We start from the raw sequence: 17,903 nt of genomic DNA on the forward strand, positions 1-17,903 counted from the left end.
CTATATAAATGTAGGCAGTATTATTGGCATAATCACTTTATCAATTTATACTTACTTGGATATATACCAAGAGAGTCATTTTACCCAAAGCATACTTAGCAAAATGCTTATCTCTTTTTCTAATTACAGAAAAATAGTAATATGATATGAACCCCACTTCCTCTTCCTTCTTTAATATCAGGGGTTTCCAGACCTGAGTGATGGCTGCTGAGAACTGCACTGTGTTTGCTGACTTCATACTCCTAGGACTTTCTGGCAGACAGGATGTGCAGCGGGGGCTCTTTGTGCTCTTCCTGCTGGTTTATGGCATCACCGTGATCGCCAATCTAGGGATGATCCTGCTGATCAACATGGACCCCAGACTCCACACGCCCATGTATTATTTCCTGAGCAACCTGTCTTTCTGTGATGTCTGCTACTCCTCCACTATCTCTCCCAAGATGTTAGTTGATTTTTTATCTGAGCAAAAAAATATTCCATATAATTTATGTGCCATTCAGATGTACTTTTTTGGTGCTTTTGCAGATGTGGAATGTCTCATGTTGGCTGTCATGGCATATGACCGTTATGTGGCCATCTGTAATCCACTTCTTTATACAACTGCCATGTCCAGAAGCATCTGCACCCAGCTCGTGGCTATTGCCTACATCACGGGCTTGGTGGATTCGGCCATCCACACCTGTTTCACATTCCGATTATTATTCTGCAATTCCAACATCATCAATCACTTTTTCTGTGATATCCCACCCTTACTAGCTCTGTCCTCCTCAGATACAACCATCAATGAGATAGTGATGTTCACTTTCATTGGCTGTGTTGTGGGGTCCAGCATCATCACTGTCCTCCTCTCCTACAGCTACATCATAACCACCATCCTTAGAATGAATTCAGCAGAGGGCAGACACAAAGCCTTCTCTACCTGTGCCTCCCACCTAACTGCTGTGGCGATATTTTTTGGTACGCTCTTGTTCATGTATTTCCGACCCAGCACGAGTTACTCCATGGACACGGACAAAATGGCTTCTGTTTTCTACACAGTTGTCATCCCCATGTTAAACCCACTGATCTACAGCTTAAGGAATAAGGATGTGAAAGCTGCCTTGAAAAAAGCAGTTGGCACTAAGTTATGTTCTGGGTGAAAGTATGTTTACTCAAAAGGGATTTATTGAAGGAATCTGAGTACTAAGCTTTAAGTACTGTGGCATAGGTTCCTGTAGTCTCCAATACAAACTTCTGGGTGTTTCCCATTTCTTACCTTTGTGCCTGAAATGCAAGTAAGGTGCACTAATTATTGGTTTTAGCTTTTTCTCCCAACTCAGGGCAAGTAATTATAGGTTCACTTCACTCTTTTGCAAAGAGAGTCTTTTCATACTTACATTCTCTGTTCATGAGTATGTCCAAGAGAGACATCATGCAAATAGCAACTACTTCTCTTGTCAATTCAACATATCCTCCTTAAGATTATTTATATATATGGGGTTAATAAACTTGATCAGTCAAAAGGGAGGTTAAATGGGTTAAATTAGGTTTAGCACATAGGAAGGTTTGTCTCCTCCCCATATACTAGGTACATCACCCTATAAATATTCTATCCTAACACTTAAAGGGATAAAAATAGTAAGTAAATAAATAGAAATAAATCAGAAATCTCCTATATTCAAAGTTCCATGAAGGCACAACCCTTGCCTACTTTGTCGACCATCATTTCTCCTTTGCTATTAGTAATGCCCAGTTCCAGGACAGCTTTCAAAATGCTTGGTTAATATTATTGTGTAGGCTGAAATATGATGCAAAAAAGAATTCTCTTGTTCAATGTTATTCTATGATCTTCATCTTAGATGAAATCTATCTGAACTTCTTGTCTTTTGGTGTTGGCTGTGATAAGAATCAAGGGAAAATTATTTGATGTAAAAATATTCTTGGATCTTCTATTTCTCATCATTCTGGCCCAGTTATATCAATAGACAAACCCCATATCAGCAGCTCTAGATTTTTATCACACCTCACAGTCTTCACGTCAGCCTGTGGATTTCCCTTCTTGCCTCACTCTAGAGAACAGACATGATGCTATTGACAACTGGACAGAAACTGCATAAATGGAAGTTGGAGGATAAAGGACTGAGCCTTTCCAAAGGCCAATGGAAAAGAGGACTTCATTTCCCTTGTGTTCATAGCATTACACTAGTTAAAATAAATATAGAAAGCTAAAATACCCAACTGATAGAGTTTAAATTAAAAGATAGATTTATTAACTTAATAATGGTTCAGTGAAATAAAAACAAATAACAAGATAGTATTTGGATTGATATTCCATTTGTACCTATTTATATTTACTCTCTTTGTATCTGTGAAATAAACAGTAACTATATTTTAAACAAAGTATTGATGAGTAGATGAATATTAGGTAATCCTACAATCTATCCTAAAAACTAAGTTCATTGCATATATTGTTTGCACTGTGATCAATTAAGAATGTATCCAGTTATGAAAAACAACACAATTTCAGATTCTCAAGAGTATTCATTTTAATTTAGGTGGTGTCAAAAAAATAAACATGAAATAATGGGTTACACAGGTGTTTTATTTAAATCCTCTCCCATAATTTTATATATTCCTGTATTGTGTATCATGAGCTATTATGTACTTCAAACATCGTGAGAATAGAACAACACATTAAAAATATGCAGTTTTCAGCAAGTTACTAGTCTTGCATTACTGTTTGAACAGAAATTTAAGATAAAAATATTTCAAATATGTCTTTTAAATATTTTCTGAAGATTCTAATAGCCTTTACAGGTTGTTAGGATACCAGGTTTTTTGGGGGGTTTGTTTTTTAAATTATATTAACTAGAGGCTCTGTGCACAAAATTTGTGTGGTGGGGGGGGTGTCCCTCAGCCCAGCATTCATCCTCTCCAATCTGAGACCCCTTGGGGGATGTCCGACTGCCAGACAGGGATCGGGCCTAATCTGGCAGTCGGACATCCTTCTCACAACCTGGGACTGCTGGCTCCCACCCACTTGCCTGCCTGCCTGCCTGATTGCCCCTAACCACTTCTGCCTGCCAGCCTGATTGCCCCTAACCACTCCCTGGCCAGCCTAACTGCTCCCCTGCCAGCCCAAACACCCCCAACTGCCCTCGCCTGCTGGCCCAATCACCCCCAACTGCCCTCGCCTGCTGGCCCAGTCACCCCCAACTGCCCTCCCCTGCTGGCCCAGTCACCCCTAACTGCCCACCCCTGCAACCTGGTCCCCCTTAACTGCCCTCTCCTACTGGCCTGGTCCCCCCTAACTGCCCTCCCCTGCAGGCCTGGTCCCCCCCAACTGTCCTCCTCTGATGGCCTGGTCACCCCTAACTGCCCTCACTTGCTGGCCTGGTTGCCCCTAACTGCCCTCACCTGCTGGCCTGGTTGCCCCTAAATGCCCTCCCCTGCTGGCCTGATCACCCACAACTTCCCGCCCCTGCCAGTCATCTTGTGCCCACATGGGGGTGGCCATCTTGTGCCCACATGGGGCAGCCATCTTATGTGAGAGTGTGATGGTCAATTGGCATATTATCTCTTTATTATATAGAATTGCAAGAAAATGATAATGATGGGAGAAGGTATAAGATAACAACTAGACTTTGAAGTAAAACTGACATGAGTTCATATCTGAGTTCAAGTATTATATCATTTACTTGTCAGCTCTATGACCTTAGCCAATTAACTTCCTATCTGTCACTCAACTCCTGGCACTGAAAGAAAGAATGCTATATTGTCCATGGCATCATGCTCTATTCTTTGGTTGAGGCTTCATTACCCACAGATTTGGGGACATCCATATTAAACTAACTTCTAATAGTTCAGAACCAAATGTAAAATCTAGACATTGTTGAAAACTTGTCAGGCCCTTTTTCATCCTTTCTTAAAGAGAAAGAAATTTTGAGCTAATCACCTTCCTACAGGCATTTTTTACATCTTTGTTCCTTAAACTATAGATTAAGGGGTTCAACATGGGTATAATCAATGTATAGAACACAGAGGTCACTTTGTCAATATCCAGTGAATGATCAGTGCTGGGACGCAAATAAATGAAAATGAGGGTCCCATGGTAAATAGTGACCACAGTCAGGTGGGAAGCACAAGTGGAGAACCCTTTTCTTCTTCCCTCGGCAGAACCTGTTTTAAGAATAGCTGCTATGATGCAGACATATGAGAGAAGAACTGTGAGAAGACAGATAGCTTCCACCAAACTAGCAAAGACTACCAGGACAATGTCATGCTTGTAAGTGTCAGTGCAGGACAAAGAAAAGAGCGGGGAGATATCACAAAAAAAGTGGTTAATTTCTTTGGAGCAGAAAGACAGATGGAAAGTATTAGTGGTGTGAATAACTGAGCTGATGGTGCCCCCCAAAAATGCTCCAATAGCAAGCTGACAGCAAATCCTCTTAGACATAATAACAGTATACAGCAGTGGGTTGCAGATTGCTATATACCGGTCATAAGCCATGGCAGCCAAGAGGAAAGATTCTGTGTCAACCAAAGAGCAGAAAAAATATAACTGTGCAACACAGCCATGGTAAGAAATGGTCTTCTTGTTGGAAACCAAGTCCACAAGTAATTTGGGGGCAATGACAGAAGAGTAGCATGCATCTATGAAAGACAGCATGCAGAGGAAAAAGTACATAGGGGTGTGCAAGTGGGAACTGGTTGTGATTAACAAAACCATCCCAAGGTTCCCTATCAGGGTAACAGAGTAGATGGAAAAAAACACAGCGAAAAGAACATTCTGAAGTTCCGGATGGTCACTAAATCCCAAGAGAAAGAACTCAGACATCACAGTGCCATTCTCCAACTCCATTCTCTGCAGTGCTCCTGAACTCCTGAACTTGAGGCAGAGTAATGATGGCAATAGTAATAATAAGTTCAACACTGATGAAAAATAGAAAAGAAAATTATCAAAATAAATAGAAGAGTAATTTTAAATCTACTTTAGCATCATGATAACTCCTAGGCATTTCTACAGTTAATGTAGTATAATGCATAGATTTTCTTTTTTATTAAATTGATACATTTCACTTCTCTTTTTGCCATTAAGTTTATTGGTGTGACATCAGTTAATAAAATTAAAGCTATTTTCCACATTAAATGGCACCACCATCAAACCAGTTGTTGAACTCTAAATCTGGGCTTCCCTCTTTTATTTTCTTCAACTCCCTCATCTTCCACCAATGTCAAGTAATAGAAGTTAACCACTTTATTACATAGCAAACTCTGAATAAATAGCCTCTGTTTTTATTTGTGTTGTTTTTATTTCCACAACAGATAAAGCATTATTGTTTAAGGTGAAGCCTTTTATAGGTAAAGATATTTCTCACCTTGAGACCTGCATTCTCTTCTAAAGAACAAAGGAACTCCTTAGAGTTGTTTGAAATCCACTGTTAACAGAAAGAAGTTCTGAATTAGTTATAAAAGTGGCTGATTCCTAGCTCTGTCACCTAATGTTGTGAAACCTTAGACAGGCCAATTAATCACTGAGTTTCAGTTTCATGATCTATAATAGGAGAACAACAGTCCCTTTCTTATCAATTATTTGTTAAATTCTCTTCTCCAGCCTCCATATCCTCAGCATCTTGTGATTTCTCTGTTCTAAGTTGGCAACCTAGCAATTCTGTCAATTCATACATTTTATTTTATCTGGAATCTGAGCTATGGAATATAGCTAGAGAAACCCCCATGCTTACAAATCCATTAAATTCAATCCAGGCAATATGATAATGATATCCAGGAATGTTTCTATGTTGTCTATAGTGAAAAATGGTGAAAGATGTTGAAAAGTCTTTTCTATCTACCTCTCTGAGTTATCTCTGCCTTTCTTTGTCTTTGCTCTAGTTTACAAATCTTTAAGTTGTAGATAATTGATAGCAATTCGAGTGATAGTTGACTATAGACATGCACAGTTTGTCCAGTGTAGACAATTGATTTCCCTCCCCCACTGTGAGAAAAGCCAATCTTGTATTTATTTGTAGAATACCTGATCTATAATTCTTTGAGTTATCTTTTAAACCAATGAATTAAGTAAAATCTTTGACACATGTTCATTTTATAATTATATAAAATTCACCACTTTAAGTCACATGTATGTGTGTGTATATATATATGATTTATATTATGTATATTTATATATAATTGTTCTTTAACATTTCATATTTATACACATTTGTTTCCCTCATTTAATAACTATTGCAAACCTTCATATTTTTTTTAAGTCTCATTCTATGACCTTTTTCTCACTACCAGAAAATAATTTCTATTTTGTGGAGAAAATATAGAATACCAAATAAGTTATCCTCAACTTTCTCATATTATCATTGTATAGCACTTGAATTCATCAGTAATTTGCTCTCTCCCTCCTTTCCTTTTCTGGGAAAATTGTGTCCCTCCTCTCTGAGTTAATATCTTCAACTTTGCACCACTGAATTCTGACTACTTATGTCAATTAAGATATTAATTATTGCTATTAATCTTTACTATTATTAATAATATTTCTCTCATAAACTGTCAGCACATAGCAACACTGAAGTCAATTTCATCCTCAAAAATATTGCCCTGTATCTACTTTTACTTATTTTCCTTCATTCATTTCAATGTTTCCTTCCAGGCATCTGCACTGGTTTCCACTTTCTCACTTCAGCTTACTAAGTGAGGTAGGATTTTGGTCTGAACAATAGCAAATTCTTTTTGGTCCACATCCCAAACTACATCCTACATGTTAAATCTAATATTTTAAAATGTATAATAAAATTTATTTCTCTACTCCCTGTGATAGCTTTGATGTCTCCTTTCTTCTTTAAATCCCCTCCAATAATCCTGAGCATTGTTTTAGGAATATCACATATTAAACATGCTTTTTTTTAGTTGTTACTCTATTGTTTTTGTTGAAAATACCTTGATGATTTAAAAGCTGTGTTATCCCAGGAATTTTTCCTCAAAACATCAATTTCCTATGTGTAAAGTAAGTGACTATAAGAAGATAAGCACCTAAAACCTCATCAAGCTCTTATATCCTAGGGTTAAGGTAAAAACACTTACCAGGTCATTATCTTTTTCACTCACCTTCTTACTACACTGTTGTCAGTATCAGTTCAATTTTTACTGGAAAAATTAATTGTGTGACTTAAAGATTAAAAACTGACCATTGCCAAATTTGTTATAATCCATTTGGGTAGGCCTGTGCTGCTAGAAGAAGAAAGTTGTGCCTCCCTTAGGAAGGCTGTGGTTCCCTTAGATAATGCAAGACCTTTTATATTTTGCTTTGAGGCTTTGAAATTAACTTTCTGAGCTCACATCAAATCCCAGGAACACACACTCTGATATCCAAATCCCAGTGGAAAAATTTATGTGAGCAATTAGACAGTTCTACTGAGGAGCTGATTAAACAAAAATGAAATGATGTAATGTGTTTTTCTACACCTTGAGAGTGTCTCCAAAAATATTGGCTCTCAAAATAGTAAATTGTTATACATAGAATTGGATTATGATATTTGCATCTAATTTGATTTAACCAGCTCAAAGCAATTTATGAAACAACAGAATATGCTATATGATAAGATGATGGAAAAATTCAATAGCTAGCCATGAACACTTCACCAAATCCCATTTTGCTGGGAAAGAAGCAAAAATGTATCTATCAGGTTGTTGAGAATTAGAGATCTTGAAAGTCAACGTGTAGATGAAAAACCAATTACAAACAAAGTTAATAACTCTGGTATGTGTTATATGTGCATCATGTTGAAACAGAATTCTGCCTCCCCAAGGCCAGAATAGACCCTAGAGTCTGCATTCAATAAGTACATTTACTGTGTGAATATGTTGGGTCAGGCAGTGTTCTACAGAGAAAAGGATAATTTCAATGGAACATTAAGGATTTTGACAAGTACGCAATGAGGAGAAAAATTTAAGCTTCTATCTTTCCAGAGGATTAATCTCAGAAGAAAGAAACTCTTCTTTCCCAAAAACTCCAGGAAAATCCCACACTTAAATCACTAGTACCCTAGTGTCCACTCAGAAAGCAATCACTGGGTCTTCAATGGCTAGCCACGAACATTTCACCAAATCCCACGGGTGCAAACACAAAGACTCACCAAGAACAGGAGAGGCTGGGTGCCCACCAGAAAATTGAACAGCAATTAGTAAGGGGATGATAAACACTATATCAATTCCTATAGTTTGCAAGTAAGGGAGTAGCCAGATTATATATGTAAAGTAAAATCACTAAAAGAAATAGGAAACTTTTATGTGCTTGCTATTCAAATGTGTCTGAGGAGCACTCAGATTTCCTTGGCTATTCCCAGACAACTGGGAGTGTTACCTATAAAAATACTTTGGGAAGAAAATAGAAATCTGACATTCCAAGGTTTTGTGAAGCTGAATATAATGTGACTTCTTTTTTGCTAATAAAACAAAACAACCAGCTTTTAGATACCAAAAGTATGCCTACATCTTCATAAGATATGGAGACCAATAATTATCCATGCTAAAGTAAGAGTAACTTTGTGCCCCTAAAGCCCTAAAATCAAAGATCTCTGAAAAAGGACATAATAGGTTCTGGAAAGCAACTGGCTAAAATTTGAGGGCCTGGTTAGCTATAAAGAGTTCTTAAATACAGACAAGTTCAATACTGAAGGTTCCTCTGAGAGACTAGAACTCAAGCATATTCACACATTCTAGGTTAGTGACGCCAGATCAGGATTTGCTCTCTAGGTGAGATTTGACGATGTCTAGAGACATTTTTGCTTGATAAGAATAAATGAGACGAAGGGACAGGGGTGGGCAAACTTTTTGACTCGAGGGCCACAATGGGTTCTTAAACTGGACCGGAGGGCCAGAACAAAAGCGTGGATGGAGTGTTTGTGTGAACTAATATAAATTCAAAGTAAACATCATTACATAAAAGGGTACGGTCTTTTTTTTTTTTTTTAGTTTTATTCATTTCAAACAGGCTGGATCCGGCCCGCGGGCCGTAGTTTGCCCACGGCTGGCTAGCATCTAATAGGGAGGGGCCAAGGATGCTGTTAGTACCCCTTAATGCACAGGAAAAAATCCTATAGAACAGAATTGTCTGGTCCTGAATGTCACAAGTAATAAGGTTGAAAACCCCTGTTCTAATTAGAAGACCAGAGGTAAACTATTTTCTCCTTTCATCTTAAAATGCAAATTCTCATAGGTGATGTGGGAAATCTCACTCCATTGAAAGTATTTGAGTGCTGGCTGGTGTTTCTTAGTGGTTAGAGTGTTGGCCTGCCAACTGAAGGGTCATGGGTTTGATTCCAGACAAGGGCATTATCTGGGTTGCAGGTTCCCTGCCCTACTTGGGGCATGTGTGGGAGACAGCCAATTGATGTGGCTCTCTCACATTGATGTTTCTCTCTCTCCTCTCTCTCCCTCCCCTCCTCGCTTTCACTCTCTCTAAAAAAAAATCCATGGAAAACATCCTTTAGTGAGGATTAACAAAAAATAAAAAGTATTCAAAAACCAATGCAGAACCATGCCATTTTTATCATAAGTGGAACATATCTTCATTTTTTTAGTCCTTACTTATTTAAAAAACACTGAGTAGCTGTCTTTGCCAGTAATACTGGAATATTTTAAATGACCCTTGCTCTCAAATGTTCTTATTAAGGAGTATTCATAAGTGTGTATTTAATGCTCCAGGTCCTTGCAGTATGTTATATTTAAGTTCAACAATAAGACTTTGAGGCTGGCAGGTTATCCCCAGTTTATATTTGAGAGACCCAAGATTAAGTAAATTTGAGCATATTCCTCAAAATAACTCATCAAGATCTGAATTGGCCCCCAGGTGTTTAATCTCAGGTCAAGTGCTCTTCTTTACTATATTGCATTGAATAAGGGACCTTAATAAATATATGGACAATAACAAATACCAAAGGATATGTTAAAAAGTAATGAAACAAATGAAGCATTAACATTGCAGAAACATAGGAAAGGTATCTTATGATTTAGCCTTAAACAGATGGGTGTGTTACGCTTTAAAATGTACCCTCATATATTTCAGGTGCTAATCCCTGGAACCTGAAAGTGTCACTCATTTGAAAAAAAGGTTGTTTAGAGATGTGATTAGGTTAATGGCACTGAGATGAGGAAGTTATTCTGCATTATCCAGGTGCTCTCTAGATGCCATCACAGATGTCCTTAGAAGAGAGAGGCAAAATGTTGTTTCATACACACACACACACACACACACACACACACACACACACACAACCCACACACATGAGAAGATCTACTAAAACTGGGACATAGAATGGTTTGAAGATGTTAGCTTTAAAGATTAAAATGATGTGGTCACGGGGACTCTTTCCCCCCTTCCTACGTGGAGTCTGAGTTGTGAGAATCTTTCCCTTTCTCCACGTGGGAGTCTGTACTTGTTCTTCATTAAATTTCCACCTTTGCTATACCCGCCCCATAAAAAAGAAAAGATATGGCCACAAGTCAAGGATGTCTGCAGCCACCAGAAGCTGAAATAGATAAAGGATTGTCCCCTAGCCCCAGAGAGTGGTGTAGTATTCCTGACACCTTGATTTTGGCCCAATGCTATTGATTTCAAATTTATGAACTCAAGAACTATAAGAGAACTAAGATCTATTATTTAATCCACCAAATTTGCAGTAATTTTATTCATAAGCCATAGGAAACTAATAAATAGGTTTAGAATATAATAAATTTAGAAAATATAGTGAATGCTTAACATAATTTCAGCCAGAGTCAATTTTAAAAATTAACAAAGACATAGAAACTTTAAAAAGGTGTGGAATCAAATGCATGATCTACTTGCTTAATCCAATATTAAAGTAAAAGAGAGAACAAAAGGTAAAAGTAAAAACTAGCAATAACAACTGATAATGTATTAATCAGTTATACCATCTATTATGCTAAGAACTAAGATACAGCATTTAATTTTTATGAAAATGTTATTATATTAGAGTGTTATTATCTCTATTTTGCAAAAAAAAAAGGTTTTAAAAGTTCTAAAATTATACTCTTTCAATAGAAAGGATACTAAAAAAGAAAATAATTATAAATGACTGAAAAGTAGTACACCAAATACCCATAAACACATAGGAAATTCACTTCAAATTTTCCTGAGAAAACACATAATATGAGACAAATGTATACTCATGCCATGTTAAAGTGTGAATTCAGTTTAAAAAAATAGTTGTATTCATTAAGGATAATAAAGACATGTGTCTATGTGCACTTTGCTAGAAATATACTGATATTACCTCAAAACAAAAAATTCATGCTAACAATACCACACCCAAAACCCATTCAAAGCAATTAGATATTGGAGAACAGCAGCAAAGGAAGCAGATGCAGCTGAACTAGCCAATAAAAATAATAAGATATAGCTTTAAACTAAAGCAACAAATGAACAAACAAGAAAAACTAACAAAAACTTGTAGACATCCAGACGGCATGCTGGTTACCAAAGGGAGAGGTGTGGGGTGTATGACAGGGTAAAGGGGGTCAAATATATGGTGATGGAACAAGATTTGACTTTGGGTGGTGGGCAAAAGGATAATGTGTCAGAATTGTACACTTGAAACCTATATGATTTTTTAAAAATATTTTTTATTTCAAAGAGGAGGGGAGAGGGAGCGAGAGAGGGAGAGAGATAGAAACAATGTTGAGAGAGAATCATTGATTGGCTGCCTCCTGCACGCCCCCTACTGGAGATCTATCCAGCAACCCAGGCATGTGCCCTTGACTGGAATCAAACCCTGGACTCTTCAGTCCATAGGCCAATGCTCTATCCACTGAGCCAAACCAACTAGGGTGAAACCTATATAATTTCATTGACCAACTAGAGACCCAATGCATAAAATTCGTACAAGGGGCTCAGCCCTTGCAGCCCCAGCTGCCTTGGCGGCCCTCACAGCCCCTCGAAGCCCCTCACAGCCCCTTGCAGCCCCTCGCAGCCCCTCACAGCCCCTCACAGCCCCTCGCAGCCCCTCGCAGCCCCTCGCAGCCCCTCGCAGCCCCTCACAGCCCCAGCTTTGTCCCAAAGGTCATCCAGACGGTTGTTCTGCCGTTTGGTCTAAATAGCATATTAGCTCCTTATTATATAGGATGTCACACCAACAAATTTCAATAAATTAATTGATCAAAAAATAATTGCAGGCAAAAAAATATTATTAAAATATGGCTTTAATAAGACAGAAGCATGGAAAACAAGAAAGCATGCATAGATCTCTAGTATGTAAAATCCCCCCTTTTGCTTTTCTGTAATGTTCATCCCACTAAGCTCTCTTTAAAAATCTCTGATGAAACCCTTAATTAGCTAAAAAAAGAGCTCCTCAAAACTTTCTTGAAAGCTTCTTTCACATCCTTGTTCCTCAAGCTGTAGATCAGGGGGTTCAGCATGGGAATCACGACAGTGTAAAACACTGAAGCCACTTTGTCAGTATCCACACTGCTGCCAGAACTGGGCCGGCAATAAGAGAAAAGGATTGCTCCTTGTAAAACAACGATGGCTGTGAGGTGGGAGGCACAGGTGGAAAAGGCTTTGCGTCTTCCTTCTGCAGAGTGCATCCTCAGGATGGTGATGAGAATAAACAAGTAGGAGGTGAGGATGATGACAATTGTGATGATCTCATTGAAAGTGGCTACAATGTAAAGCAGCAGTTCATTCATAGAGACATCAGAGCACGCAAGAGATAAAAGAGGAGGCAGATCACAAAAGAAATGGTTAATCACATTTGATCTAAAGGATGGGATCTCAAGAGCTAAACACAAGTGAATCAGAGAACACACAGTCCCACCGAGGTAGCAGCAAGACACCAGCTCCACACAGAGAGTCCGGGACATGGTGACCATGTACAGCAGTGGGTTGCAGATGGCCACAAAGCGGTCATAGGCCATCACGGCCAGCAGGAAGACCTCAGTGATTCCATAAACACAAAATAAAAAAAACTGTACTATGCATCCCAGGAAGGAGATGGTTTTATCCTTGTTTAGAATGTTGAACAGCATCTTTGGCACGATGATTGTGGAGTAGCAAAAGTCCACAAAGGACAAGTGGCTCAGGAAAAAGTACATGGGAGTGTGAAGGCGAGAGCTGACCTGAATCAGTGCGATCATGCCCAGGTTGCCCAGAACCGTGACTCCATAGATCAGAAGGAACAGCAGGGAGAGAAAGACTCTCAGCTCAGGGACATCAGATAATCCAAGAAGAATGAACTCTGTCACAGAGGTGCAGTTCCCCTCCCCCATTTCCACACCTGTCAGGTTTAGAAAACCAAATGATAGGTTTTGTGTGTCTTCTGAAATGGAAATTATAAAGCAAACACAGATTTATATTTAATTAAGAAAAATGTCACATTGATGTCAAACAGTATATTTGACATGCAATTGTCAAATAATTATAAACGTTCAGTGTTTCAGATCTCACTGACAAAATTTAAAGTATTAGCAGAAACCTTTATGAGTCCCAACTGTTATCTACCATAAGAAATTGAGTTAATGAGTTAACTTAGGTGTTTGATAGTCTATATACAGATCCAGGGATATACTTTGAAGCCACATGAGATCAACTCCCATTCCCTGAAAATAAAAAATGTTGTAAATTCTGTTCAAGTTAGATTACAGCTATTGTGATTTTATATAATATACACTAATATTTTTAGGTCAATTTATCAGTAGCATAAGGTTTCAGCTGGTGAAGTTCTCTACCATTTTCTTGTTGGGAAATGTGACAAATCTCTTTGAGATTAGTGGCTCATGAGTACTCTTGAAATTGGAAATTATGCAGAATGAAAAAAAGGCATTTAAAATATATACTGAAAGCCATCATCATTTTTACTTGTCAATTTAACAAAGTGGCTTAATTACATATAATGGTAGTGGTCAATATCAATAATGACTCAGAAAAGTATAACTATCATAGAAATTTTTCTGGAAATAATTAGGCAACATATATCCTTAACCCTGACAATAATAAAAGCTACATGATATATTTATGAGAGATTTTATTTTTAGTATGGGATTATAAGAAATATTTAATTACATTTACAATTATTAAAAACGATATCCATAGCTACATTGCAGCATTGTTTATTATATTCACTATGGTAAAAATTATTGTCAATAGATCAATTGTTAATCTACAATATATTGTATCTCAGGCAAATAGTTATCAAGTTATTTGAAATGACCTTGTGAAGATGGTTATTTAAAAATAACAGCCTAATTCATGTAGTGTATATATATAGATTTAAATAAAATATATATGTTGAAGTATGAATACCTATGGTAGAATTATCATGTTATCACTTTTATTTGGCCACAACCTTAAAAGATAAATATTTTACCCACATACAGACAGAGGTAAGTGAAAACTCTCCTAAGTTCTCTCTAATTTTGGGGAAAATCATTACATTGTATATTCTATAAGTTCAATTTACCAGTCAGACTTGTCCTTAAAGAAAAGTCATATGGAAGGTGAGAAATTTTATTCTCTGCCCTCCTTCCTAGAGGAGTATACACTTGACATCATACACATATATGTAAAAAAACTCAAGTAAAGAGATTCTGGATTGAAAACATAACCTGTTTCGTACTTTCTCCATATCTTGATCTAATTTTAAAGAAGTGAAAGCAAATCACCTTGCTGAAGTCAGGGTTTTCTCATTACGTGACACCCCCCCCCCCAAAAAAAAACACCCTAAAAAAAAAACCAACCTGAATTATTAGCCCACTTCAGAGTTAAAACAGGAAAATTAACTTGTAAACACTTCTTCCTAATGTTCTAGGCTGATAATAAGAAACTAGTTCATGGTAAACACAAAACAAATATAAAAGAATTCACCTCATTTACTGAGCAGAGATAGTCTACACGTTCTGATTCACTATAACCAACACAGGAACACATAAGTTCAACTCTTATATTTAGGGTGACAATTAGGGAGCTCCTTTATAAAATCTTGATTCCATGAGAGAAATTGGTATGGAGAAAGGTAGAAAGAGATTGAGAGAGGGAGATGGAAAGGAAGAGAGAGAGAGAGAGAGACTACCATTTGTTTCCTCTGTATTCTTTCATACACATCAATGTTTGGTGTTCCAGAGGAAATTGTTCTAATTTCACCATCAACTGTCTTTCAGTACTAAAAGACAAAAGCATTTGAATAGTAAGTGCACAGGAATATAGTCTGTGAAATCATTCTCTAAGTAGAAGCCAGATGAGTTAAATATATTCTTAAATAATTGTTTGCTGAGGAAATATATCAATTTCTATTTTCAATTAACCAGAGCCAAGGTCTAGCTGACAAACCTGAGTGACAGACAGTTCCTCCGTATTGCTGGAGATGTTAGGAAAAGTGTAGTACATACACAGTTAGAGACTTATATGCAATTTTAACACAGTTACAGATTTCTATTGTAATTTTAATCCCTGCGGAATGGATCCCTCTAGTTCCAAATCTATCATTAATCTTTCATGGTATAAAAATAAATTAAAATTCAATTGATACTTCATGTGGTACAAAACACATAATTAATCTCTAAGGAATATCGTCAGGAACTTTTGTAAATGCCCTAATTTGTGAAACAATTGTTAGAAAGCAAACAAGTCTCCTTCCAGATGTCATGGTGCTGTATGATATTCCATCCTAGTGTCATATGTGTGGGTAAGAGATCACATGCCATCATGAAATCACAGGAATGTTTCTCATTAATTTTAATCCCTCTTTCATATAATATTACAAACTCCCCTAAATTCCAGCAAGGTACAGTGACTAAAGCCACACAGATTCCCTTCAAATGCTAGGAAGGAGATAACCTACTGATCAGAAAACTATTAATAGTTCATACTTCTTGGGCTCTTGTTCTATGTTAGAACCTATTCTAAGTATTATACAAGATTGACTCATTTCATGATCGTGATAACCAATCAAGAGAACAATCCTGTTTCTAGGTCTCTCTTACAAAGGAGATGATGGGGGCACAAGCACTGAGTAGTAACTTGTAAAACTCTAAATACATCGCAGGAAAAGGCCCCATGCAACTCTGGTATTTCCCCCTGTGACAGCAAGGAGCAAAGAACAGACTCAGAGGCAGTGCTGAGGCTGCATTTCCTTAATGCATGTCCAACGCATGAACTGGGACCCCTTCAGTGATCTGTTCTGGGTGTGCGCTTCTTCTCACTGTCTGCTGTCAACGTAGGCCACAGTGACCTGCTGCTCTGTGTGTATCACTGAGTGTCACTGAGTATACACATAAACCTTACAAGGAGTGTGTGGTAAAAAATAATTTTAAGTAAATCAATATTTATATTTTAAAATATCATATAATATCTTCCTAAACTTGACATGTCTTGACAACATCTTAGGCTGAGGAAACATTCTTGGTCTCCATTCCCACATCATCTTCCTCAAATTAAAAAGAAGCCTCTCACCAGCCCATTTCGTGGATAACCCAATGAGCTTAAAAGAATAATTGGAATGTTATTGTTTTCAATGATGTCTTTAAAGTTTCTAGGTTTTTGTTTTGGGGGGGGCGGGGGCAAAGGGGATGGCAATTGAAGGACCTTAAACTCATTCTTCTTTGATGAAATGTCTATGCAAATATTTTTCCTGTTTGACTTCTATGCTCTAGTTGTAAGTGTTCTTTATATATTATGGATATAAACCTCCCATCAGATATATAACTTGTGCCTTTGGCTCTTAAATTTATGTCTATGGTCCATTTTGAATTAATATTTGCATATGGTGTGAAGTATAGATTTCAGTTTATTTTTTGCATGTGAATAGTCAATTATTCCTCACCATTTATTGAAATAAATAGCATTAGTAGCTTTGTCAAAATCAACAAATCATTAATCTGTTTTTTTTTAATTATCAATGGCATTACAGTAATACATCATCTACCTTACACCAAGGAAAACACAATGTTTTGTAATTTTGGTATTAAGTACTGTTCTTTTGTTAAACAGCCTGCACTGCACAAGATAGTACATCACAACAGAGATTATCCAGTACAAAATGCCAATGGTGCTGAGGTTGAACAGACCTGTAGACCTGCTCATTATACACTTGTGTAGAACAAAGGGTTACAAGTGGCCACAAAGCAGGCATAGGCCATCACAGCAAATAGAATATATTCAGTCACTACAAAGGTGCAAAAGAAAAAGAATTGCACCATAAATCCTGAAAATTAAATGGTTCTGTCTTTTACAAGTAGATTCACCAGGGTCTTCGGAGCAATGACAGAATAGCAGAAATTCAAAAACGAGAGGTGGCTGGAATAAAGTATATAAGAGTATGTAGTTTGGGGTTAATTTTGATTATCATAATCATTCCAACATTTCCTACTACACTGAAGCTGTAGATAGCCAGAAATACCAGGAACAGGGGAACTTCATTTCTGGGTAATCTGAGAAGCCAAATAGGGTGAACATGGCCCCAGGAGCTATGTTGCTCCCTACCAGAAACATGTTTCTTAATGGTAGGATCTGAAAATTCATCTTGGAAATAATATATTATGGTGAATGACTGACACATGAAGCATGCTTCATTCTCTCCGGTGTAGAGTATAAGATGAAACAAAATACTCTGTGTTAAATCCTGATCAGTGTTAAGTATCCAAGACAGGAACATCTAAACTTCTATACAATAATTACTAGTTAATATTACCTTTTCAAAAATTATAAAACGTAATTATGTTCTTATTCTGAAATGTAATTTTAAAGACTTGCACGTGTAATAGTTATAAATTTGAGTGGTTTAGGTGGTACATATAATCAAATCCTTATGTAAGACATTCTAATCTCACTGAATTTATGAATTCTGCAAGGAAAAGTCTATGAAAATAAAATAATGTTTTATTTGTTCTATAATTACTAATGAAAT

General features: G+C 37.2%; 3 protein-coding genes across 3 annotated transcripts; 1 reads left to right on the forward strand and 2 right to left on the reverse strand.

The window, feature by feature from the left end:
- The first annotated feature begins 200 nt into the window (after window positions 1-200).
- On the forward strand, window positions 201-1,139 carry LOC132241944 (olfactory receptor 5W2-like). The gene has a single exon (XM_059710894.1). It carries the CDS (start codon window positions 201-203, stop codon window positions 1,137-1,139), a length of 939 nt encoding a protein of 312 aa, XP_059566877.1.
- Window positions 1,140-3,904: 2,765 nt separating this feature from the next.
- On the reverse strand, window positions 3,905-4,843 carry LOC132242294 (olfactory receptor 5I1-like). Its single transcript, XM_059711195.1, has one exon. The coding sequence runs from the start codon at window positions 4,838-4,840 to the stop codon at window positions 3,905-3,907; it is 936 nt and encodes a 311-aa protein (XP_059567178.1). The 5' UTR covers window positions 4,841-4,843.
- A 7,493-nt stretch (window positions 4,844-12,336) lies between these two features.
- Window positions 12,337-13,272, reverse strand: LOC132242295 (olfactory receptor 5L2-like). The gene has a single exon (XM_059711196.1). It carries the CDS (start codon window positions 13,270-13,272, stop codon window positions 12,337-12,339), a length of 936 nt encoding a protein of 311 aa, XP_059567179.1.
- Window positions 13,273-17,903: the final 4,631 nt, after the last annotated feature.

Source organism: Myotis daubentonii, chromosome 9, assembly GCF_963259705.1.
Source record: "Myotis daubentonii chromosome 9, mMyoDau2.1, whole genome shotgun sequence".
Classification (NCBI taxonomy): domain Eukaryota; kingdom Metazoa; phylum Chordata; class Mammalia; order Chiroptera; family Vespertilionidae; genus Myotis; species Myotis daubentonii.